The following is a 24,897-nucleotide window of genomic DNA, read 5'->3' on the forward strand; positions in this document are numbered from 1 at the left end:
GAATTCTAATGCATTGTTTTGAATATAACACAATTTCTGTTTGAATCAGTTCTAAGAACTAAATTCTACCTCAAATTCTCCATATTATTCATTTCCTCTCAAGCATAACTAATCCAATAGCCCTAATTTTAAACGCACTTTCTAGCTTCTTGAGAGTATGTTACACAATACCATTGCTTTCTAAAGTTTCACTCAAAACACCAGAAAACTGATCAAATAAGGATTACTTAATTTCGTTTTTCCCACTGAGAAAAGAATCAGCATGATTAAATTAAATTAAGTGTGTAAGCTCTTCAGAAACTTCTATTTATTCCAGACATCTGACCACTTTTCAAAGAATGAGTGAGACTTTTTCTCCAATAACCAAAATTCTGGATTTCATAAGCAAAATTTATATTAATTTCCTATCTTTTAAAGCACTGCGCACAATACCAGATGCCAACCTGCCCCTGTAAAACCACAAGAGATGTAAACCAACTCAGCACTTTGATGTTTCCCCAAGGCTCAAAGGTGAGTCAGCCCACCCCTGACAATAGCACTTCCTGACCATCGAAGAGGTGCTACCTGGGAGCCTGAGAACCAGTGGCAGAAGCAGCTAAGTGAGGCCTTCGATTAGGTCCCATTGAGCCTCTTTTTAGATGAGGGAAGATCACAGGTTCTCTAATTACTGCTATTACAATGTTCCTAAATGAAAATCGACCATGTGCATGACCTGTAAGCACTATAGACCAGTGGTTTAAACTGTGTACCCCAAGAATTTTTAAAACGTGCAATTACCTATGTAGCCAGGGGCACTGACCTCTTTTCCCTTAGAGTGTCAAATTAAAATGACAGCTGCCAACACAACAAAAATTGTCTAGTATGAATGAATCAAAACTATATCTATCTTTCTGTCAGATTGGCAAAAAATCCATTTTTTGGTGTGCCACATAATTTTTGTAATTTTAGTTTATGTGTGTGCCATGAGATGAAAAAGGTTGAAAATCGCTGCTATAGACTAATAAATATCCCAATATAAAAGCAGTAAGATTGCAAAACAACTGCAAAGAATTGTTCCCACAAAAGAGAAAAAGGGAATCACAGAAACTGTCAATGCTACCTCCCACATGTTTGCTACTATAGCTATTCACATTTATGGCCTACATAAATGGTTTCGACTTTCCCAAAATTCTGCTTAAGCCAAATAAAGAGTCACAAAGGGAACAGAATAAGAAATCATAGTGGCTGAAGGCAAGGAATTTTCTTTTTTTAAATATTTTTAATATAAATATTAACACAATTTGGTGGGTTGAATAGTTATATAGATTAGAAACAAAACCAAGCAACGTTGCTCTAACCCGTTTGGCTCAGTGGATAGAGCATCGGCCTGTGGCTGAAGGGTCCCAGGTTTGATTCCGGTCAAGGGCATGTACCTTGGTTTCGGGCACATCCCCAGTAGGAGGTGTGCAGGAGGCAGTTGATTGATGTTTCTCTCTCTTAGGTGTTTCTAACTTTCTATCCCTCTCCCTTCCTCTCTGTAAAAAAAAGCAATGTTGATTTAAACAAAAACAAAAAATAGCAATCATTTTTGTAGTAAAAAACTTGTGGCCAGAAAGTTAACATTAAATGGGTCTGCATATTATGTATAGGTAAATATACCTTTCTCTAGATATTTAGCAACAGGTTAGCAAGATGTGCTGACACACTAGGATTTAAATTGGAGCACAAATTTAAGGCTCTAGTGTGCTGACCAGTGGAGAAAGTACAATCTAAGACTGAGGACTGATATGCAATGCTCTCCACTCAGTCTCTCGACAGAACAGCCACAAGATAATGGCATGGGCTCTGTAATTACTACAGAGCTGAGGCAGTTTGATCTCCTAAAATGCCAATTACCTCAGTGCAAATCAGTGGAAAAATGGAGAGGATGAGGATGACAAGCCCACCCAAGCTCTGGATGAGGGTGAGAATGCTTTGCTGAAACTTATGGTCAGAGCTCTTACCTATCTATTTGTCAGATTGGCAAAAGTGCTGTGAGGGCTGTTGTGCTATTGGTATCCTAAGCTATTCCTGCAGTTGACTGTTAAGTGATACAGTGGGGAAAAAAGAAATTGAAATTCTACCTACCCCAATTTCCTGCTTTGTAAGTATACATACAATTCTTGGCCTTTTCTCACACTTTGTACTATGTACTCAATATATTTTGTATAATGAATCTAGGAAGATCAAGCAGGTTGAAGATGACATTCAACAACCTCTCAAGAAAATTAATGAACTCACTCATATTAAAGAGCCTGACACTAGCCCTGGCAAGTGTTTCTCAGTGGTTAGAGCATCGACCCACACACCAAAGGATCAAGGGTTTGATTTCTAATCAAGGGCACATACCTGAGTTGTAGGTGCCATCCCCGGGTCCAGGAAGGGTGCATGTGGGAGACAACCAATTGATGTGTCTCTCACATCAATGTTTCTGCCTCTCTACCCCTTCCCCACTCTCTCTAAAAATTAATGGAAAATATATCCTTAGGTGAGGATTTAAAACAAAAAACAAAACAAACAAACAAACAAACAAAACCTACCCTAGCCCTTTTTTGTCTGTGAAGCTCCTGATTTCATCTTCAATTCTGAATGATAGCCTTACTGGGTAAAGTATTCTTGGATTCAGTCCCTTGCTTTGCATCACTTTGTATATTTCATTCCATTCTGGCCTGATGTGTTTCTGTTGAGAAATTAGTTGATAGTCTAATGGGAGATCTCTTATAGGTAACTTTCTGTCTCTCTCTGGCAACTTTTAAGATTCTTACTTTGTCGTGGTATTTGCCAATTTAATTATGATGTATCTTGGTGTTGGTCTTTTTGGGTTGATCTTATTTAGGACTCTGTGTGCTTCTTCCCAATATCAGGGAAGTTTTCTGTCATTATTTCTTCAAATAAGTTTTCTATTCTTTGCTCAGTTTCCTCTACTTCTGGCACCCCTATTATGCGGATGTTGTTTCGTTTTCTGTTGTTCCAAAGCGCCCTTAGGCTCTCCTCCTCCTTTTTAAGTTTTTTTTTCCAGTTGCTGCTCTGTTTGGGTGTTTTTTTCTACCTTGTCTTCTAGCTCGTTGATGCAGACCTCAGCTTCTTTTAGTCTACTGTTGATTCTTTCCATTGTGTTTCTGAATGCAGCCATGTCATTCTTCATTTCCTCCTGGTCCTTCTTCATTTCCTCTTAATGCTTACACATGTTGAATTTGTCTTCCATCCTTTTCAGTGTCCTTATGACTATTGCTCTGAATTCTTTCTCTGACAAATTGCTTGCCTCTATTTCATTTACTTCCTTTTCTGGTGATGCCTCCTTTTCTTTTGTATGTGGGCTGTTTCCTTGTCTCCCCATTGTTCTGTTCCTTTGTGTTTGTTTCTATGTATTAGATCACACTATGTCACCCATATTTTTTTGAGTTTGTCTTAAATAGTAGACTAGAGGCCTGGTGTACGGGCATCCCCCAAGTGGTCCTTAGCGTTGCAACGGAGGCAGGAGAGGTTCCCACCACCGCCACTGCACTCGCCAGCCATGAGCCCAGCTTCTGGCTGAGCAGCACTCCCCCTGTGGGAGTGAACTGACTACCAGGGGGTAGCTCCTGCGTTGAGCGTCTGCCCCCTGGTGGTCAGTGCACATCAGAGCAACCAGTCATTCGGCCGTTCGATCAATTTGCATAGTACGGTTTTATTATCTAGGACAGTGGTCAGCAAACTCATTAGTAAACAGAGCCAAATATCAACAGTACAACAATTGAAATTTCTTTGGAGAGCCAAATTTTTTAAACTTAAACTATATAGGTAGGTACATTGTTATTAACTTAATTAGGGTATTCCTAAGGCTTAGGAAGAGCCACTCTCAAGGGGCCAAAGAGCCGCATGTGGCTCGCGAGCCACATGTGGCTCTTTGGCCCCTTGAGTGTGGCTCTTCCACAAAATACCATGTGCGGGCGCACACATACAATGTGATTGAAACTTCGTGGCCCATGCGCAGAAGTCGGTATTTTGTGGAAGAGCCACACTCAAGGAGCCAAAGAGCCGCATGTGGCTTGGGAGCTGCAGTTTGCTGACCACTGATCTAGGATGTTTTGCTGGACCAGTGGTGCAATCTCTCAAGTCTTCTGGGCTGGGTATTCTAAAGATGCCCCTTACTTGGGATACTGGGGTTCTGTTGGTGCAATTGGGTCTTGAGTGTTATTGTCCCATTCATGGATGGAGTCTCCTCTCAGGGTGTCTGCTTATGTGGCTCACTCTCTAACACACTGACTGAAAAGCACAAAATACAACTCCACAAGACATGACACAGAGGGAACAAAACACAAATATATTCATAACAGTGATAGCCCCAATAAAAGTGACCACCAGAGAAAAGAGAATTAGGAGAGAGAAAAGAGAGCACAAATGATATTGAAAAAAGGAAAAAAGGTAAGAGAAAAGAAAAGGAAAAAAGAAGGAGGAAAATACCTTATATAATAAAAGGCTCATATACAAATTGTCCCCTCGACCGGGAGTTCAACCGAGAGTTTGACCAGGCGGTGGGACCGGCTGGCCAACCTCCTGTGGCCCCTCCCCCCGGCTGGCTCCAACCCCAATCACCACCCCCACCCCAATCAGAGGTGGGATAGGCCTGCCAACTGCCGCAGCCCCTCCCCCCAACCGGCCCTGCTCCCAATCGCCCCCTGACCCGATCAGGGATGGGACCGGCTAGCCAACAGCCCAGGCCCAATCAGCCCCAATCAGCGCTAGCCGGCCAGACCCCACCCGTGCACAAATTTGTGCACTGGGCTTTTAGTATACATATATGGGAAGACAACTCCACAAAACAAACAAATAAACCAAAAAATGCAAACAACAAATACCTAGAAAAAAGGAGGGGGTAAAATCTGTATAGGCAGAGAATATTTCCACAAAGTAAGGTAAAGGAATCGAATGAATAGGGGAATGGCCACGATTCAGTATAGAGGAGGTAGAAACAGAATGAGTGGATAAGAAGAAGAGTAAAAAACCAAGTAATCAATAAATTAAAAAATAAAAAGACCAAAAAAAATGTTTTTCTTTAATCTATTTATCTATAACTCATCTATTTTTGGAAAAGGAGAACAGAAGAGAGAGCAGATAGGCTTGAGTTTAGTGAGTGAAAATAATTAAGCAATTAGGAGAAGAAGAGAACAAGAGAGTAGAGGAAAAACAAAAGCATAAAAAAATGACGAGTGAACAAAGAGAATGGTGCGTGGACTTGGAGCAGAGGAGAGGAAATTAGATATCTGAGTAAGCCAACACAGGCTACAATAATAATAACATGGCAATCAAGCAGATAAAGGAGATCAATTTTTAACAAGGGGAAAAAAGAAAGGAGAGAGAAAAACTAAAGCAGGAACAGAAGAGTAACAGGATAAAAAAGGGATAAGTCAGGAAGAAAAGGGTGGCAAAAAGAAAAAATAAGATAAAGTAAAATAATGATAAAAACATCAATGAATGTGATACATGACATAAACAAATTGAGAGACAAAAATCACAATCATATCAATTGATGCAGAAAAAGCATTTGACAAAAATCCAACACCATTTCTTGATAAAAAAAACAAAACAAAACAAAAAAAACCTCTCAGCAACGTCATAATTACAATGGCAAATGTTAAGGACAAAGAGAGAATCTTAAAGGCTGCAAGAGAGAGACAGAGAGTTACCTATACAGGATCCCCATCAGATTATCAAATGATTTCTCAACAGAAACACACCAAGCTAGCAGGGAAAGAAATGAAGTATACAAAGTGATGCAAAGCAAAGGACTGAATCCAAAATACTATATCCAGCAAGACTATCAATCAAAACGGAAAGAAAAATCAAGAGCTTCACAGACAAAAAAATGCTAAGGGAGTTTATCACTACCAAGCCAGCAATGCAAGAAATGCTAAAAGGAATGCCATAAAAAGAAGAAATAGAAAGAGAGGAAGGAACACACATAAAGCACAGAAATGGCTACAAACAAGTACCTATCATTAATAACATTAAACATAAATGGATTAAATACTCCAATCAAAAGACATCAAGTGGCTAACTGGATAAGAAAACATGACCCATATATATGCTGTCTACAGGAGACCCACCTCAGAACAAGGGACTCACACAGACTGAAAGTGAAGGGATGGAAAAATATCTATCAGGCAAATGGAAATGAAAAAAAAGCTGGGGTAGCAATACTCATATCTGACAAAATTGACCTCAAAGTGAAACCCATAACAAGAGACAAGGAAGGCCACTTCATAATTCTAAAGGGATTGATACAACAAGAGGATATAATTCTGATAAACACATATGCACCCAATGTAGGAGCACCCAAATACATAAAAAAAACTACTGGAAGATATCAGGGGAGAGATTGACAGCAATACAATCATAGTAGGAGACTTTAATACCCCATTAACATTACTGGATAAATCCTCTAGACAAAAAATTAGCAAAGAAACAGCAATCCTACATGACTCACTAGATCAGATGGACTTAATCAACATCTTTAGAACATTCCACCTCAAAACTACACAATATATATTCTTCTCAAGCGCACATAGGACATTTTCAAAGATAGAACCCATATTGGGACACAGGCAAAGCATCTCCAAATTCAGGAAGATTGAAATCATATCAAGTATCTTCTCAGATCACAATGACATAATATTAGAAATCAACTGCAATAAAAATAATCACAAAAACTCAAACACTTAGAGGCTGAATAGCATATTATTAAACAATGAGTGGGTTACTAAAAAGATCAAAGAAGAAATAAAAAAAACATCCTGGAAAAAAACGACAATGAAAACACAACAATCCAAAATCTTTGAGACACAGTGAAAGCAATCCTGAGAGGGAAGTTCATAGCATTACAGGCCTACCTCAAAAAAACAAGAAAAACTGGTAATAAACCATCTAAATCTGCAACTTGAAGAATTAGAAAGAGAACAACAAGAAAAGCTTCGAGTGAGCAGAAGGAAGAAAACAATAAAGATCAGATTGGAAATAAATGACATAGAGAACAAAAAAAAAATACAAAAGATCAATGAAACCAAGAGCTGGTTCTTTGAAAGGATAAACAAGATTGATGAACCTCTAGCCAGGCTCACCAAGAAGCAAAGGGAGAGGACCCAAATAAACAAAACCTGAAACAAAAGAGGCAAAATAGCAACAGACCCCACAGAAATACAAAGAATCATAAAAAAATACTATAAGCAACTCTATTCCAACAACCTGGTCAACCTAGAAGAAATGGACATATTCCTAGAAAAATATGACCTTCCAAAACTCAACCAAGAGGAATAAAAAAATCTGAATAGGCCGATATCTATAGAGGAAATTGAAGCAGTAATAAAAAATATTTCCAACAAACAAAAGCCCTGGACCAGACAGCTTCACAGCGGAGTTTTATCAAACATTCAAAGAAGAAACAAAACCTATCTTCCTCAGACTATTCCAAATAATTCAAGAGGAAGGAACACTTCCAAGCTCTTTCTAAGAAGCCAGCATTACCCTAATCCCAAAACCAGATAAAGATAATACAAAGAAAGAGAATTACATGCCAATATCCCAAGAGAATTACATGCCAATATCCCTCCTGAACAGATGCCAAAATTCTCAACAAATCAAATCCAGCATTACATTAGAAAGATCATACACCATGACCAAGTGAGATTTATTCCGGGGATGCAAGGATGGTACAATATCCGCAAATCAATAAACGTGATACACCACATAAACAAACTGAGAGATAAAAACCATATAATCATATCCATTGATGCAGAAAAAGCATTTGAAAAATCCAACACACTTTCTTGATAAAAATTCTCAGCAAGGTGGGAATAGAAGGATCATACCTCAACATAATAAAAGCCATATATGACAAACCCACAGCCAACATCATACTCAATGGGCAAAAACTGAAACCATTTCCCCTAAGAATGGGAACAAGACAGAAATGCCCGCTCTCACCACTCCTGTTCAACATAGTACTGGAAGTACTAGCCGTTGCGATCAGACAAGAAGAAATAAAAGGCATCCAAATTGGAAAAGAAGAAGTAAAACTGTCCTTATTCTCAGATGACATGATATTGTACCTAGAAAATCCCAAAGACTCCATCAAAAAACTACTAGACTTAATAAATGAGTTTGGAATGTAGCAGGATACAAACTTAACACCCAAAAATCTATGGATTTTTTATATACCAATAATGAACTCACAGAAAAAGAACTAAAAAAGCAATCCCATTTACCATTGCGACAACAACAAAAATTAAGATACCTAGGAATAAATTTAACCAAGGAGATGAAGGACCTGTACTCAGAAAAAAAAGATAGAGGAAGACATGAATAAATGGAAGAATATACCATCTTCATGGATTTTTAGAATCAACATCATTAAAAAGTCCATACTACCAAAACAATCTATAAATTCAATGCAATCCCCATTAAAATACCCTCGGCAAACTTCAAAGACCTAGAACAAACTCTCCAAAAATTCATCTGGAATAAAAAAAGACCCCAAATAGCTGCAGCAATCTTGAGAAAGAAGAACAATGTTGGAGGGATCACAATACCAGATATCAAGCTATACTACAAAGCCACTGTTCTCAAAACTCCCTGGTACTGGCACAAGAATAGACATATAGACTAGTGGAACAGAACAGAGAACCCAGAAATTGATGCAAGCCATTATGCTCAATTAATATTTGACAAAGGAGGCAAGAGCATACAATGGAGTCAAGACAGTCTCTTCAATAAATGGTGTTGGGAAAATTGGAGAGATTACTTGCAAAAAAATGAAACTAGACCACCAATTTACACCATACACATAAATAAACTCAAAATGGATAAAGGACTTAAATGTAAGATGAGAAACCATAAAAATCTTAGAAGAAGCCATTTACAAAATGGCTTAGAGACCAAAAAATCAATGAAACCAAGAGCTGGTGCTTAGAAAGGATAAATAAGATAGCAAACATTTGTTGTTGCAATACCTTTACTGATACAGCTCCTAGGGCAATGGAAAGTAAGGAGAAAATAAACAAATGGGACTATATCAAAATAGAAAGCTTCTGCACAGCAAAAGAAACCATCAACAAAACAAAAAAAAAGCCTACTGAATGGGAGAACATATTTGCTATCTCTGAGATAAGGGTTTAATCTCTAAAATTGACAGGAACTCATACAACTTAACAAAAGGAACTTTTACCATTTGCAACAGCATGAATGGACCTGGAGAGCATTATGCTAAGCGAAATAAGCCAGTCAGAGAAAGATAAATATCACATGACCTCACTCATATGTGGGATAAAATGAACAACATAAACTGATGTACAAAAATAGATCAAGAGAGAAAGAAACACCTAACAGATGGTCCAACCTCAGAGGGAAGGCAGGGGAGGGTGGGTAAGGGTGGGGGTAAGAGATCAACCAAAGGACTTGTATGCATGCATATTAGCATAACCAACGGACACAGACACTGGGGCGATGGGACCTTGTCCTGGGGGCTGGGAGTGGCCAGGGAGGGGTCAATCAGGCAAAAAGGAGACATATGTAATACTTTAAACAATTAAAAAAATGATGACAACTAATAATAAAGAAAATTATTATACGGGATAAACAAACAAACAAAAGAGACTGACACTGGCCTGGCCCCACCAGCACTCTGATATTTGGCTGTAAATAAGGAAACGCTCCAGAGTGAACAGCCTTTGTGGTCTGTGAGATGTTCAAATAAAATCAATGCTGATACGGAGGACCCGAAGGCCATTATCAACATGAAGCAGTTAGCCGAGTTTGTGGTGGACCTCAGTGATCAGGTAGCATCTACTGAGCATTGGTGTGGACAGAAATAAGTTTCAAATTCACATTCCGCTGCCTCCTAAGATTGACCCAACAGTTACCATGATTCAGGTAGAGGGGAAACCTGATGTCACATACAGTGATGTGGGGAACAGATTGAGAAACTTCAAGAAGTTGAAACCCCTCTATTTCATCCAGAGAGGTTTATTAACCTTGGTGTTGAGCCTCCCAAAGGTATGCTGCTCTGTGGTCCACTGGGTACAAGCAAGATACTCTGTGCTGGGGCAGTTGCTAATACAACTTACAGTTGCTTCATTGAGTTACTAAGATCTGAACCTGTACAGAAATACATTATAGAGGGGGCACAAATGGTTCAAGAGCTCTCTGAAATGGCCAGAACAAAAACAAAAAAAAACACCTGCCTTACCTTCTTTAATGAAATTGATATTGGAGGGGCTCATTTTAATGGCGGTGCTGGAGGTGACAATGAAGTACAGAGAACAATGTTGGAATTGATCAATCAGCTGGATGGTTTTGATCCCTAAGGATCAAAACATTCAAGTGCTGATGTTTTGATTATCGTAGCTCTGTAGTACAATTTGAAGTCAGAGAGTGTGATACTTCCAGCTTCGTTCTTTTTTCTTAGGATTGCTTTCGCTATTTGGGGTCTTTTGTGGTTCCATACAAATCTGATGATTTCTCATTCTATTTCTTTAAAAAATGACATTGAGATTTTGATGGGGATTGCATTAAAATGGTAATATGGACATTTTAACTATGTTGATTCTTCCAATCCATGAACACGGGATATTTTTTCTATTTTGGTATGACTTTTTCAATCTCTTTTAATAATACTACCTCACACCTGTTAGAGTAGCCATTATCAACAAGACAAGCAATAATAAGTGTTGGAAAAAAGGGGAACCCTCATTTACTGTTGGTGGGAATGTAGACTATACAACCACTATAAAAAGCAGTCTGGCGATTCCTCAAAAAATTAAGAATAGAGCTACCATATGACCCAGCAATCCCTCTCCTGGATGTATACCCGAAAAACAACAAATCATGTATTTGCAAAGATATATGTACTCCCATGTTCACTGCAGCATTATTCACAGTAGCCAAGACCTGGAAACAACCAAAGTGTCCTGCGATAGAGGACTGGATAAAGATGATGTGGTACATATACACAATGGAATACTACCCACCCATAAGAATGGATGAGATACTGCCATTTCCAACAACATGGATGGACCTTGACAATACTATGCTAACTGAAATAAGTTGAAAAAGCTAAGAACCATATGATTTCACTCATATGTGGGATATAAAACTGAAACTTGTAAACAGAAGCAGCAGTGTGGTGGTTGGCAGAGGGAAGAGATGGGAGGAAAAGGGGGTCCTAATATATGGTGACAGGAGAAATTTGACTTTGGGTGGTGGGTATGCTGTGCAATATACGGATCTTGTAACATAGAAATGCACACATGAAACCTATATGATATTGACCAATATCACCCCAATAAATTTAATAAGAAAATAAATAAATGAAGTCCTGATGCCACTAAGAGACCTGGCACTTTGAATCCAGCACTGATGTGACCAGGGAGGTTAGATTGAAAGATTGAATTTAGCTTACCTGATCATTTTTAAGATTCATGCAGATTAAATGAGTGTTGAAAGAGATACCAGATTTGAATTATTGGCGTGACTGTGTCCAGATAGCACTGGTGCTGAGATTAGAAGTGTCTGCACAGAAGCTGGTGCGTTTGCCATCAGAGCATGGTGAAAAACAGCTACTGAGAGGATTTCTTGCAAGCTGTAAGTAAGGTCATAAGTCCTATGCCAAATTCAGTGCTACTCGCCGATACAGGACATACAACTGCGCCCTGAAGGCTTTCATGAAAATACTTCTTTTAAGTGGAATCCTAAGCTTATATAGACTTGGTAATAACCATTTCACACACAAAAACAAATGGGATGAAAATTGTAAAAAAAATAAAAATAAAAAAGACAATGGCATCACTTTAATAGTGAAGAGCAAATGGCATCAGACTAAGGAGGAACTCACTATTGTAGTCAGACTAAACACCAGAACACACAGCAGATTGTTCTCAAAGTCACTAGGCTGCAAAGTCTCTTTACCTTTTGTGCCATAAAACCAGGAATAAGAGTGCCAAAGGCAGGGAAACACACACCCGCCACTGGCCCACTTCATTTCACTTTAAATCAGGGTCTCTCAACCTCAGCACTACTGATATTTCGGGTCAGATAGTTCTTTGTGAGGGGCTGTCCTGTGCACTGTAAATGTTTAGCAGCATCCCTGGCTCCCACCCACTGGATGTCAGTGGCACTGCTCCAGTCGTGACAATCCAAAATATCTCTAGGCTGTGACAAACGTTCCCGGGGGCAAAATCACCCCCAGCTGAGAACCGCGGCTCTAAGTCATATTCAACATCTGTTGGACATATATATGGGAATCAAGAATCTGAGTAAACTAAAATGTAATACTGAATGAGAGAAATGTCTCCAAAATGAGATGACTAACAGGAAGAGATTTCTTCTGAGAATATATTCCGGACAAACTTGTGAAAACTTAAATGAAATAATACGGGGGGGAAAATGGATTGTGAAAAAATAAAACTTCAAACCATGAAAAAAATTTATTTTGGGTGTATATCAGCCAAATAGAAAGCAAAACTATTTTTAAATACTTCAGTAATCAAATCTAGGTAGTAGTATTTTTTTTTTTTTTTTGAAAACCAAGTTATCAAGCAGCTAATGTACATTAACTTAAATGACCGGTGCCCATCTTCCCAGGTACCATTTTAATGTCTTTCACCTCAGGTATTTACTAGAGAAAAAGACTTTTCTAAGAACCATAGTCTTCATTCTCAATAAAACTATCTTTTGCTCTCATATCCTATAAATTAAGTAACATATTTTACATACTCATCAGGGGAATTAAGCTTTAATTATGTATCGCTAAGCCACAGTATGACATGATTTAGTGCTATAGAAAGCCACAATTAGGCCATAGCCAATATCAAATAAATACTAATAAATACTAATATATAAAGCCATCTTTCTGAAAATAAAAAAGAACATGGAAATATTTACGTCTTTAGCAAGAAGACTGAGTTCATCTTAAAAACACTGAAAAAACAAGTAGACTTAACTGTAAAGCTAAGTAAATCCTTTTGTTATGCCCAAAATTTATAATGTCTTAGTAACCAGAAAACACACAGTGTGCAAACCACATGCAGCTAAACTCAATTTTAACTGGCTAAAGCCCAGAAACAATTTTTCTTTGTTTGAAAAATTATCAATCTTTAGCAATGTTGTTTTTTTATTCAAATCTTAATACTCAGTATGAATCTGCATAAACTGATCATTACTTTATATGTGATTACGATTTATTAACTCCAAGGAAGTCTTGCCTGTATAATTTTTCCAGAGTATTCATGTTGGGGAAGGCACAGCAAGCATTCTAACATTGACATGCTCAAATGTTTTATAAAATTTTATGAAAATCTCCTTTCAGGATTTTCTAGGCACTGTGTAGAAGGTATGCTGAGGGAGGCATCACTGTTTCTCTCCATTAAAAACGAGAGGCCAGCCCTGGCAGGTTTGGCTTAGTGGACAGAGCATCAGCCTGCGGATTCAAGGGTCCAGGGCTCAATTCCCAGTAAAGGTTACATGCCCAGGTTGCGGGCTCGATCCCCAGTGTGGGGCATGCAGGAGGCAACCGATCAATGATACTCTCTCATCATTGATGTTTCTATCTCTCCCTCTCCCTTCCTCTCTGAAATCAATAAAAATATATATTTAAAAAATAAAACAACACCTCTGTTTTATTATAAAACAAATAAACAAAAAATCTAGGGGCCAAAACAATCCTCTTATCCTTCTTAACTGGGAATGCAAAGACGAGTAGTGCTACAGAAAATTTTCTTTATTAATTGCTACTAAACATTTAACTACATATAAAGAACTATTATTTATTGAAAATAAGCACAAAGTGCAATGCCCAGGCGCACATACGTGACGTGGGGATATTAACAAAGGAAGCAAGGGCTGGAGGCAAGCAGGAGACGCCCAGAACACTGACAGACACATGAGAAAGCATTACAGTACCTGACAGCCTGTGAGAGCAAGAGGAGTAAGAGAGACCAGGTAAGAGAGCGCTCACGGTGTGAAGGAGGAGCGGGACGCTTTTAGTGGCAGGCAAAGCCTCAGAAAGTTGGACACAGTTGCTGATAGACTGGCTTCTCTGAGCTTCCAGGAAAGATAAAGTAATAATTATGTCAGAAGAACATCAGGATCTTTCACTGCTTTTTTATTATCATCATTTTTCTGGGCTCTCTTTAAATAGAGAAGGGGGCAAAAGTAGGTTTACAGTGGTGAGTATGCGAAAGTTTATTCTTGTAGTATAATTAATTGTTGTATTATTTTCCACAGGAACAACTGCAGACCTACTTTTGCCCCACCCTGGATTTAAAGGAGGCCACTTTAAACTTGACAGGCAGTCAGTACAAAGGACGTTCAGTCATTCTGATGACATGGGAGAATGGAGAGTTCACAAATAACTAATCTTATTTTAGAATGCTTTATATGTTTAGCCTGTCTTGTTTTCTGCTGTTTATCAGATGCACATTTGGTTGTTTATTTAATTGGGCAGATATTATAATCAATTTTCCCTTCCTAAAGAACACGAACAAAAAAACCACAGTGAGAGAGGGAAAATCTAGCCTAAGCTTAAAAGTATCCTATAAATAATACATAATTCAAAAATTGGCTCACTGAGAGCTGACTGAATTCAAAAGTGAATCATTTACTAAATTAAATACCCTTCAGCTTAAGAATACATACAAGTCAAGTTGAAAATTAAGATTTGATAAATGGAAAAAGAGAAAAATCTCCATGAAACCCATCCTTTTACAATACGTCATGCTTCTTAAATCCATAATTTCCTATTATGAACTTTATGCTGTTATGTTTTCTATATATTGCTATTCAAATCTGAGAAAATAGATGGACACAGGAAGAGAATATGCCATATATATATATGAAATTTCATATATATATGAAATTACCATCAGTAAAATCAGTTTATCCTAAAAACAAAATATAAAGACTTACCTGCTGTTTTGCTATCTTTACATGATTTTAACATTAATGAAACAGAACTACAAACGATAGTGACACATTTGCAAAAAGAGAGACAAACTTTATATTTTGCTGTCTTTCCCCCTATCCCGTGGCTATCAGAATTCTCAGTTCTAAAGGACTGGCTGCAATGCAATTAAAGTTTAATTCACAAATGTGTAAAATAGTAAGTGAAAACAACTTCTGTGTAAACATCAAATTGAGTGACATGAAATTTCCTAAAAGATCTGTTCATCTCTCAATGTCAGACACAAATTTGAGTGTTGTTTTAAAAAGTTTTCCTCTTATAAATCAAATGACTGGCATTTTCACAAAACTGATCACTTAAATATCTCAGAAATAATAAAATATAGAAAAATTACTTTGTGTGGAAATTGACTTGCTTTAATCACTCATTTTAAACATGTAAAATTTTAGCATTATTCATACTCAGTAACAAAGTTTTACTTTATAATTCTTTTTTTTTACTGTATAATTCTTTAAGGTTCCCCCTCCTAGTCCTTTGCCCTTTTACCTTGCAAACTAGTGCAATGTCTGTTAAACTGCCACTTCCCTACTCTGCAATTCCTTATTTTATAGTTCCTTCTTGCCACCATCACTGACATTTTCTCAAACTTATAGTAGTCTGTGGGGAAAATCATAATATAATAACCTTCAATTACTCTCTTACTGAGACTGGGAAAAAATCACTGTCAAGTGTATCTGCCACATAAATATCTCAATGCTTAAAACAGCAAAACTAACCTCAAGAGCTGCTTACTATTCTCTCATTAAAAGGTGGACTCTACGCAAGTCAAAATCTACCCTAAAAAATATTCTGGGCCTTTTTAAAACACAAAAAGTGAATTATTACACAATGTAAAAATAATAGAAATGCGTAAAACCACTAATACTAATACTATATGGATTAGTTTTATAAAATAGCATGATGTAATAAAATCTTCAAAGACCACTGCTTTCATAGGCAACAAAAAGATTTACAATTTTATAATTTTCATTTTTAATTTTAAAAAATATAACATAAAATAGGAAATTCATGTGTAAAGTACATAAAGATTATAGCTATATCCAACTCAACAGTTCTCATCTTCACTATCTTTTACAGGTTATGGTTTTGAGTGTTTTTAATTTAATTAACCCCACAGAGGCCAGGTTTATGGTTTTTAAGTGACATACTCTGCAAATACCTTTATATGCTTTTGTAAAAGTTCTTATTTTTGCAATATCATGGCTCTTCAGACACCTGAGGACACCAATAAACAGATCCTCACTGGCATAAATGTGATGAGGATTTTCTAAAATGTACCATTGCCTCTACCATATTGTTGGTCTAAAATAATCTATTGAAAAACTATGATGCAATCTCTTCTACGGCTATGGTTTGATCAAGTAGTCGCGTATGAAACATGCAATGTTCAATAATTTACTGCTCAAAAATGTGTGAGACTAAAATTTTAAAAAGTGTTTTGAATGATCACTTTTATTATCATAGAATTCAAGGGTTGTGAGGGACAGCAGGAGTTCTGGGCAGCTCAGGCAGGCATGATGCCACCTTTGTCATAAACTTCTACTCCCATCCCTTTCTTTTAAAGATCCAGTGATAGAGTTTAAGGAGGTGAGCTGAGAAAAGAAAGCAGTGAGTAAGCCTCCCTAAAAGTTGCCTGTTACCAGGGACAGGAACTCTCCACAAAAGAGAGGACAAAGGAAAAGAGAAAGGAGTTGAATAAGAGGTGAGTATAAAGAAGGAGATAATTACCAACAAATGCTACAGCAAAAAAGTATGAGCCAGTTAGAGTTAAGGTATACTTTCATAAAACTCCAACAGGTTTCTAAGTCATCTGTATTAAACCTTTGTTTACTAAGCACTGAAAATTATGTTGAGTGTAAATAAATCTTTGATTTATGGCTGGAGGATATTGTAACTTTCTGCAGTCAACATGTATTACAGTTGTATGGCATTATGGGGTATGGATGTGAAAAACTACAGGAAACTCAGGTAAATTTGTTTTAAACTTAAGTTACAAACTCAGAGTCACGGGGGAATGGGGATTTTATTTGTTCTTATTAAATACTAGATATCCGCTTACTTTTGAAGATTTCACTTTTTCTTTTAAGAGTAAAGTATAGCAAAGCAGTCTGATTAATTGGGGTTCTTGGTAAAGTTTTTGTTCATTCTAACTGGCTGTGAAGTGCAACTTCTACAGGAATGTAAAACTGAAATTTCCAAAGACACAAGAACTTTAAATGTCTCCATCCAGTCCTGAAAACTAAGTACGTCATTATTGTTGCTGGACCAAGTTACCATACTCTCTCAAGAGTCACATGTTCAACAACAATAATGCAATTAGTTGTGTGATTACTAAGACTCTATTTCCTCAAAGTTCAAAAAAAATCTATTTTATTTCTTTTGCACAAATATCTCACTCAAAATTAACATCTCACTCAATATTAAATCCTTTTCACAATGAAGGATTTTGAAATAAATATGAGAAATTGTGTTTTGAAAGTAATCAGAACCGAAAGTTAAAAAAGTAGAGAAATCTCATTTAACAAAAGGTCTAGCTTTTAACTTCTGAGTAGAATTTTACAACGTTTACATTTTATTCCTATAAACCCATTTTAGATAGCAACTATTTGGGAAATACTTAAATAAATGTTTACCAGTTGCTTTTTGGCGAACGATATTTCTTGCTTTCTCAACTCCTGGTGCCCCAGATGTGGTGGCACTCCTAAATCTCATTGGCTCAGTCACATCTGGGTGGCTCCGCCAGCTGAGAGAAAAGGATCTCCCCACAGTGGTTCCTTTCTGAGAATCTAGAACGCAGCCTGATAAAGGATAAGACAAGAAAAATAATCTAAAGGCTGAATTCATTATTATTCATTTCATAGCCTACGTTGCTCAGCAAATTTCAGACCTACAATTATATATAATTAGAGGCCTGGTGCATACTAGAGACCAGTGCATGGATTCGTGCACCGGTGGGGTCCCCCAGCCTTGCCTGTGCCCTCTCGCAATCCGAGACCCCTCAGGGGATGTTGGAGAGCTGGTTTCAACCCAATCCCCACAGGCCAGGCCAAGGGACCCCACCGGTGCACGAATCCATGCACTGGTCTCTAGTATGCATATAAGATCTTTGATTAATCTCTTCCCTCTTCCCCTCTCCCCCCTTCCCTCTGAGATTCATCAGTCTGTTTCATGTTTCCATGCCTATTTCTGCTCCTGCGTTGAGCGTCTGCTCCCTGGTGGTTAGTGCATGTCATAGCTATGGGCCGGTGGGCTGGTGGCTTAGGCTTTTATATATATAGAAGATCAGCAGTTTCTCTTGTTGCAAATTAGGTACCACTTCCTGTTACTATAATTTAGAAAGTTATTCAGGTATCAGTTAATCTAAATATTGCTAGTGCCAAAGTATTTTTCAAGAATCTCCAACAGTCTGATGAAAATTAACATATCTTCATAGTACTCTTTTCAATTTATAAAAAATATTAATAAACCTTTCTCAATATAAGAATAATGCTAAATGAAGTTATATCACTGCTCCAAAAGCTATTTTCATAAACCAGAAAATCAGAGATCCTAATTTTAGAATACTCCATCCTGTAGGCACCAACCTCTCCACATCCCCAAGAGAAAGTTATGCCTATCTTCTCTAATTACAGACAACCAAATGAGGAAGGAAAATGAAAATCTACAAATACAAAATCTTATTTTAGTGAAGCTCCAAAACAATAAACAATAAACTATTACAGCTCTGTGATTCAAGTTCTCTTCTTTCCTCTCATATTGCTCTGGTCAACTATTTCAAATGAGTGGTCAAGAATCCAAAAGAAATGCAGGAGAAAAGAGAATGAGACACTGAGGTTTTGGCACAGGTATAATGTGGCTGGTGGCTGCCACCTGTGGCTTCTTTTCACACACAGGTTACTCTGAGAGTGTATTTTATTTCCATAAGTCCAGTGCTTCCAAGGCTGGTATTTCTATAATGAATGTTTAAATCTGTTTTTAGAATAAAGCAATATAATAAATAAATCAGAAAAATGCTCCATGGTCATTAATTAAAGAAAATTTCTGCTGTATCATCCCTAAAATAGTGTTTTTGAAGTTGTTTATCTTCCTAAGACAAGCCCATCTTTTCCCATGACTCTCTTTCTTCACACAGTGGGGGGAAAAAGAGTATTTTGGGTGCTGAGGAGGAGGGTAGATGACAAGCATTTCAGGAGGCAAGGAATGTGCTGAGTTTGAGAAATTCCTTACCTCCTGTCTCAGCAACTCCCTCCATCCTGAAAGGCACCTCTGGTCAGGCAGACTCTCTTCTGGGCTAAGAACCAAAGTTTTAGAGGCCAAGCTCCTGCTAGAAGCATCCTGGTCCACACAGAGGCCCTCAGAGCCGCCACCGAGCACAAGACAGAGGCCAAGGGCACAACTTCTTGGCCCCCTGACCCCACCTCAATCCCAATTCTCCAGTCTAATGTATTTTTTAGGAAGGGCTCCATATAGTTTCAAATGGGGAGAAAAAGGGATCTGCTGCTAAAATGTTAAAAAATCATTAGACAATCTAAATCTAAACTAAACTAAAACTGTCCCACTGGAATACCAGATGCTTAAACTGGTTTTTGCTTGTTACTAACTTGCTTTTAGTAATTGATGCTTTGGCAAGCCACTCACAGACTGCAATGAAGACATTGTAAGAATCAGCCATGTTAATTACTCCCTATGGTTAATCAATCATTGTAATTCATTCACACCTCCAGTATGCACATTCTCTTTTGTCCTCTCCCACATTGACTATGGGGTTCATCCTGTGACTGACTTTGGTAGCAAAACTGAGCAAGCAGATATTTTAAATGCACCTATTGCTCAGGTATCCCTCTTGCCCCAGGTGACAGCTAGCCAACCCCTAGAAGTAGAGCTGCTTAGCTGACGATTTCACAGTCTAGCTCAGCAATTTTCAGTGTGCTGCAAGAATTTTTAAAACATGCAATACCTGACTATTTAGTCAGGGGACTTACCTCTTTTCTCTTAGATTGTCAAATAAAAAAAATGACAACAGCCAACATAACAATAGCTGTTAGGTGTGAATGCCATGTCTTGAACCATAAATATATAGGTCATATAGTAGAGTTGCACTTTACTAGTATTGCTCACGTTGCATAATAAGGTTGCATCTGACTGGTTAATTCTTAGTACTAGAAATCCTTATACACAAGTATAAGCACCTGATTTTTTAAGAAGTCACTTTGGAGCAAAAGGGTAGTTAATAACTACTATTATTATTTTGTAAAGCCATCAAAATTATACCTATTTTTGCCAGATTGGCAAAAAATAGAACATATTTTCTGGTGTGCCACAGAATTTCAGTAATTAGCTTATGTGTACCAGAGATGAAAAAGGTTGAAAATTGCTGGTCTAGCTGACTGCAAACACAGGAGTGACTCCAACAGAACTGTCCAACTAAATTTAAAACTGCCAACATATAAAATCATAATCTAAATAAACAGCTCTTATTTTAAGGCACTATGTTTTGGGGTGTTTTGTCACACAGCAAAATCTAACTAACACAGTCCATATTAAAGCTATTGCTGACATTGCAGTGCACCATGAAAAGCAATGTCCCATTTATGAGTCTTTGCAGGAGAAAGTCCTCCCAGGAAAAGCTACATATCACCTAAGCAAGTGGATTGTTTCACCTTTTGCACTCTGTGATTCTCTGGTGTAACCCTGTGAAGGTCGGGGTCAAATCTGAGGTTGCCCTCTTCCCACCTCCCTAGCAAGCATATAAGGCTCTCTGGCATGCATTTTGGTATTTGAACCATGCCTGTAGTTCCATACCCGTTCATTTTGCCCCAATGCCCTTACATATTTTATCTTTTACATTGCATGTATTTGTAAGAGATGCCTCAAAATCTTTACATAATAAGTTGGAGTGCAAGTGAATTAATCGAAGGACTAAAGACAGGGACTGCCAAACTGTCATACTTAAAGAAACCACCACTGATGTTTTTCACCTTGATCTGATTCTAGGTTATCAAGCCAGTTTTTAATCCAAAACACATCAAAGCCAAAATGACTCCCATCTGGTGTGGCATTTTGAGTTGGACTGGCTTGGCTTTGATTTCTGGCTTTACCACTTCTTAGCTATGTGACTTGAATGAGTCAATCACTGGACCAGCTGTGGGCAAACGACGGCCCGCGGGCCGGATCCAGCCCGTTTGAAATGAATAAAACTAAAAAAAAAAAAAAAAGACCGTACCCTTGTATGTAATGAAGTTTACTTTGAATTTATATTAGTTCACACAAACACTCCATCCATGCTTTTGTTCCATCCCTCCGGTCCAGTTTAAGAACCCACTGCAGCCCTCGAGTCAAAAAGTTTGCCCACCCCTGCACTGGACTCTGGTCTTCAGTTTCTTTGTCCATGATGTGGAGATAGTAGTATCTGCTTCATAGAGGATTATGAGGGTGAAGAGAGGGAATATGTACAAAGCACTAGCCATCATTCCTGTGTTTACTGCCACTCCCCTTTGTCTGCCTTCTCCTTTCCACAGCCTCTTCATAAAGGCACCATCCTCATTAAGGGGACAGAATGCTATGAGACACAATCTACTGCCACCATTAGAGATAATGTCTATGTGGCTGGTTCAGTTTATTATGAACTTTCATGCATTAATTGCCTAGATGTATAAAGACACACTCCTTCCCTGATGTCTCAGACATACGGTGTTACCCTGTAAGACTGGAAATACCTTTGCCTCGTTGTTTCTTTTCCTTTTGTTCACTTAATTTGTCCAGAGGTAGGTTTGTCATCTCCACTCCATAAACAGTTCTTGCAAGCACTGCTGTCAAGGAGTCCATGATGTTGGCCCACTCATTTATGAGCTCCTCCCACTGTGTGAGGGAGGACAGCACACCAAGAAATTCGTCCCAGAGCTCTCGAGAAATGTACACACAGAGGTTTGCTCGGATCCAGGCCACAATGAGTGTCTAAAACCAACCAACCAACGAGAGAATTTATTATCTTCATTTGGAAAAGGTACAATTTTTAACAAAATATCTTAAATAACTATTAACAAAATGAATTTTAAAATAAAAATGGCTTTTGGATTTTGTATTTCTTTTAATTTCTCAAAATTCATTTGACCAACTGTAATCAGGATTTGAGCTACTGGGAAGTTAGTTACCATTATGAACAAAACTACTGATTCAAAATCATTCCAGTGATGCAGGATAGTGGCTGGTCCTGCGTCACTGGAGAGAAGACAAAGTTCTCTGTACAACAGCTAATCTATTTCCTGAGTCAGCTCTTTCCATCATTCTCTACAGTGGCCACTTCAAATCTACTCTCCCATATGTAAACCTCCAAGCTCACCAACTCTTTCCTGATTTTTAGCAGATGAACTCACGGTGAACTTCAGAGAAGACAGAACCCATTAAACAAGATGCCCTAAACCTGTGCCCACACGACCCATGCCTCTCCTTCACCTGCCGGCTCTAAGCGAACAGGGGCTCCTGCTCTTCTGTACTTGTCTCCACCTTTGCTCTGCACCTCTTCCTCAGAGTCTTTGTGCTTGTACTAACCCTGTCTCTCCTTTATCTCCAATCCACCCTACTTCCCCAGTTCTTCCGTCAGCATAAAATACTCCAACTCTTCATTGAAGGAAAAAAAAGTTCCCTTGAACAAAGATTTCCTCTCTAGCTACAGCCCCATTTGTCGCCCTTTCAAAGACAAATTTCTTGAAAGAATGTTCCACACTCCCTCCATCTGCACATGCTCATCTCCCAGTCACCTGACTGCTCTGGCTTTCTCCCTCCTATGCCACTCCACCTTTCCCTGGGTTTTGGTCTCCATTCTCATGGCTCTCGTTATCATCTGTGTACTGTTGACTTCTGAATCTCCATGTTCGGCCCAGGCCTCTTTGCTAGTTTCCTGACCTACCTATCTGCTTACTGGATAGTTCTACCTGCATGTTCAGCAGGCACCTGTAATACAGCATGAGAATAAAAAGAATTAAATTTCTTCCACTGAGATCATCCCAGTTCCTCGACCTGGTATCTCCTGTTCCTGGCCTTTACACATACTTTCCCTTCCCTCTCTTCCTCCAGTTTGCCTCTTTAACTCCCATTCATTCTTCAGGTCACAGCTTGGACATCACTTCCTCCAAAGTGTCCCACCCCCGGCCATCAACGGACTTCAGTTTCCAGAGTTCTCTGCATTTCCCCCATCAGCTTGTTGCCCTTTTCCTTAGGAATCCCTCCTCTAGTCTGACACAGCATTACAACTAGTCATATATGCAGCCCTACAAGATATTATGCATATACTAGAGGCCCAGAGCATGAAATTCGGCATGGGGGGTGGGGGGGTGGGGGGTGCTCCTCAGCCCAACCTGCACCCTCTCCAATCTGGGACCCCTCAGGGGATGTCCAACTGCCAGCCGTCAGACATCCCTCTAGCAATCCAGGACCGCTGGCTCCTAACCGCTTGTCTGTCTGCAAGCCTGATTGTTCCTATCCGCTTCTGCCTGCCAGTGTGACCGCCCCCCAACTACTCCCCTGCCAGCCTGTTCCCCTGCCGGCCCGACTGCCCCAAACTGCCCTCCCCTGCCGGCCTGGTCATCCCCAACTGCCCTCCCCTGCTAGCCCAGTCGCCCCTAACTGTCCTCCCCTGCCAGCCTGGTCCTCTCTAACTGCCCTCCCCTGCAGGCCTGGTCACTCCCAACTGCCCTCCCCTGCAGGCCTGGTTGCTCCCAACTGCCCTCCCCTGCCAACCTGGTCGCACCTAACTCCCCTACCCTGCAGGCCTGGTCCCCACCAACTGCCCTCCCCTGCAGACCTGGTCACTCCCAACTGCCCTCCCCTGCTGGCCTGGTCGCTCCCAAATGCCCTCCCCTGCTGGCCTGATCACCCACAACTGCCCTCCCCTGCCGGCCATCTTGTAGCCACATGGGGGTGGCCATCTTGTGCAAGGGTGTGGCAATCAATTTGCATATTACCTCTTTATTATATAATATTCTGGATATTTCCTTGAAATCGCCCAGTTCCTAACCTCTGCCAAAATATTCCACATCCTTTAAAATTCAAATCAAAATGTATTTCTTTTGAAAGTGCCACATTCATCTCAGATAAGCCCCAGATGCTTTCCTAATTTTAGCAGAGGAAACCTTATGCCTAGTCTGTGTAACTTCCCTGACCTGTTAAATGTACTAAATGTACTTGTTAAGGTGCCAACCTGAAAATATTTATGCCCAATCCAGACACAAATAGGCTCCCACTGTCACCTGGAGTTATGCTGTGCATGGAATAAGGGTAAATTTGCTTTTTAATTAAAGGAGGAATTCTTCTTTAACATGCACATAGGATATTTTGAGAAATAGAAAACTGTCTATAATCAGGCAGGACTGACCTGACCACTTGAAAATCATATTTAAAGTGACCCTTTATGCAATGTACCTGTTTCCCATGTTTCAGTTCATGTTTACTACACTTTTAAAGGGGTAAAAGTGTTAAAGTTGAACTAAATTAAGTATATTGAAAACAAGGTTTTAAACTCACTTAAAATCTGATTTTAAGAAGAATAATTTTTTATTTTTTTTTAAGTTAAGAACAATACAAAAGCCCTGGCCAGGTGGCTCAGTTAGTTGGAGCATTGTCCTATACACCAAAAAGGATTGCAGGTCCAATCCCCGATGATGGCAGTTATGGGAGGCAACTAATCGATGTTTCTCTCTAACATCAATGTTTCTCTCTCTCCCTCTCTCTCTCTCTCTCTTTCACTCTCTCTCTAAAATCAATATTTAAAAAAAACACATCCTAAAAAATAAAATAAAATAAAAAAACACATCCTTGGGTAAGAATAAAAACAAGAACAATGCAAAATAAAAAATTAAAATAATTTTATTATATATTTTTATTATGACTAAAAT

The 24,897-nt window shown here is 38.8% G+C and overlaps 1 protein-coding gene and 1 pseudogene across 12 annotated transcripts in view; one reads left to right on the plus strand and one right to left on the minus strand.

Annotated features, from left to right (window-relative positions):
- The window catches only part of RALGAPA2 (Ral GTPase activating protein catalytic subunit alpha 2), a 304,655-nt gene that overhangs the window by 196,234 nt on the left and 83,524 nt on the right, over positions 1-24,897 (minus strand). For 11 of the 12 annotated variants that reach the window (XM_036321185.1, XM_036321180.1, XM_036321182.1 and 8 more), the window contains 2 exons: positions 21,724-21,961; positions 17,641-17,805 (listed from right to left, as the gene is read on the minus strand). In XM_036321185.1, the coding sequence (XP_036177078.1) occupies positions 17,641-17,805; positions 21,724-21,961 (403 nt within the window). The remainder of the gene's footprint in view (positions 1-17,640; positions 17,806-21,723; positions 21,962-24,897) is intronic. The other variant, XM_036321186.1, reaches the window with a different exon arrangement.
- LOC118663176 lies at positions 1,864-14,336 on the plus strand (annotated as a pseudogene).

Source organism: Myotis myotis, unplaced genomic scaffold (genome assembly GCF_014108235.1).
Source record: "Myotis myotis isolate mMyoMyo1 unplaced genomic scaffold, mMyoMyo1.p scaffold_m19_p_9, whole genome shotgun sequence".
In the NCBI taxonomy this organism is placed as follows: domain Eukaryota; kingdom Metazoa; phylum Chordata; class Mammalia; order Chiroptera; family Vespertilionidae; genus Myotis; species Myotis myotis.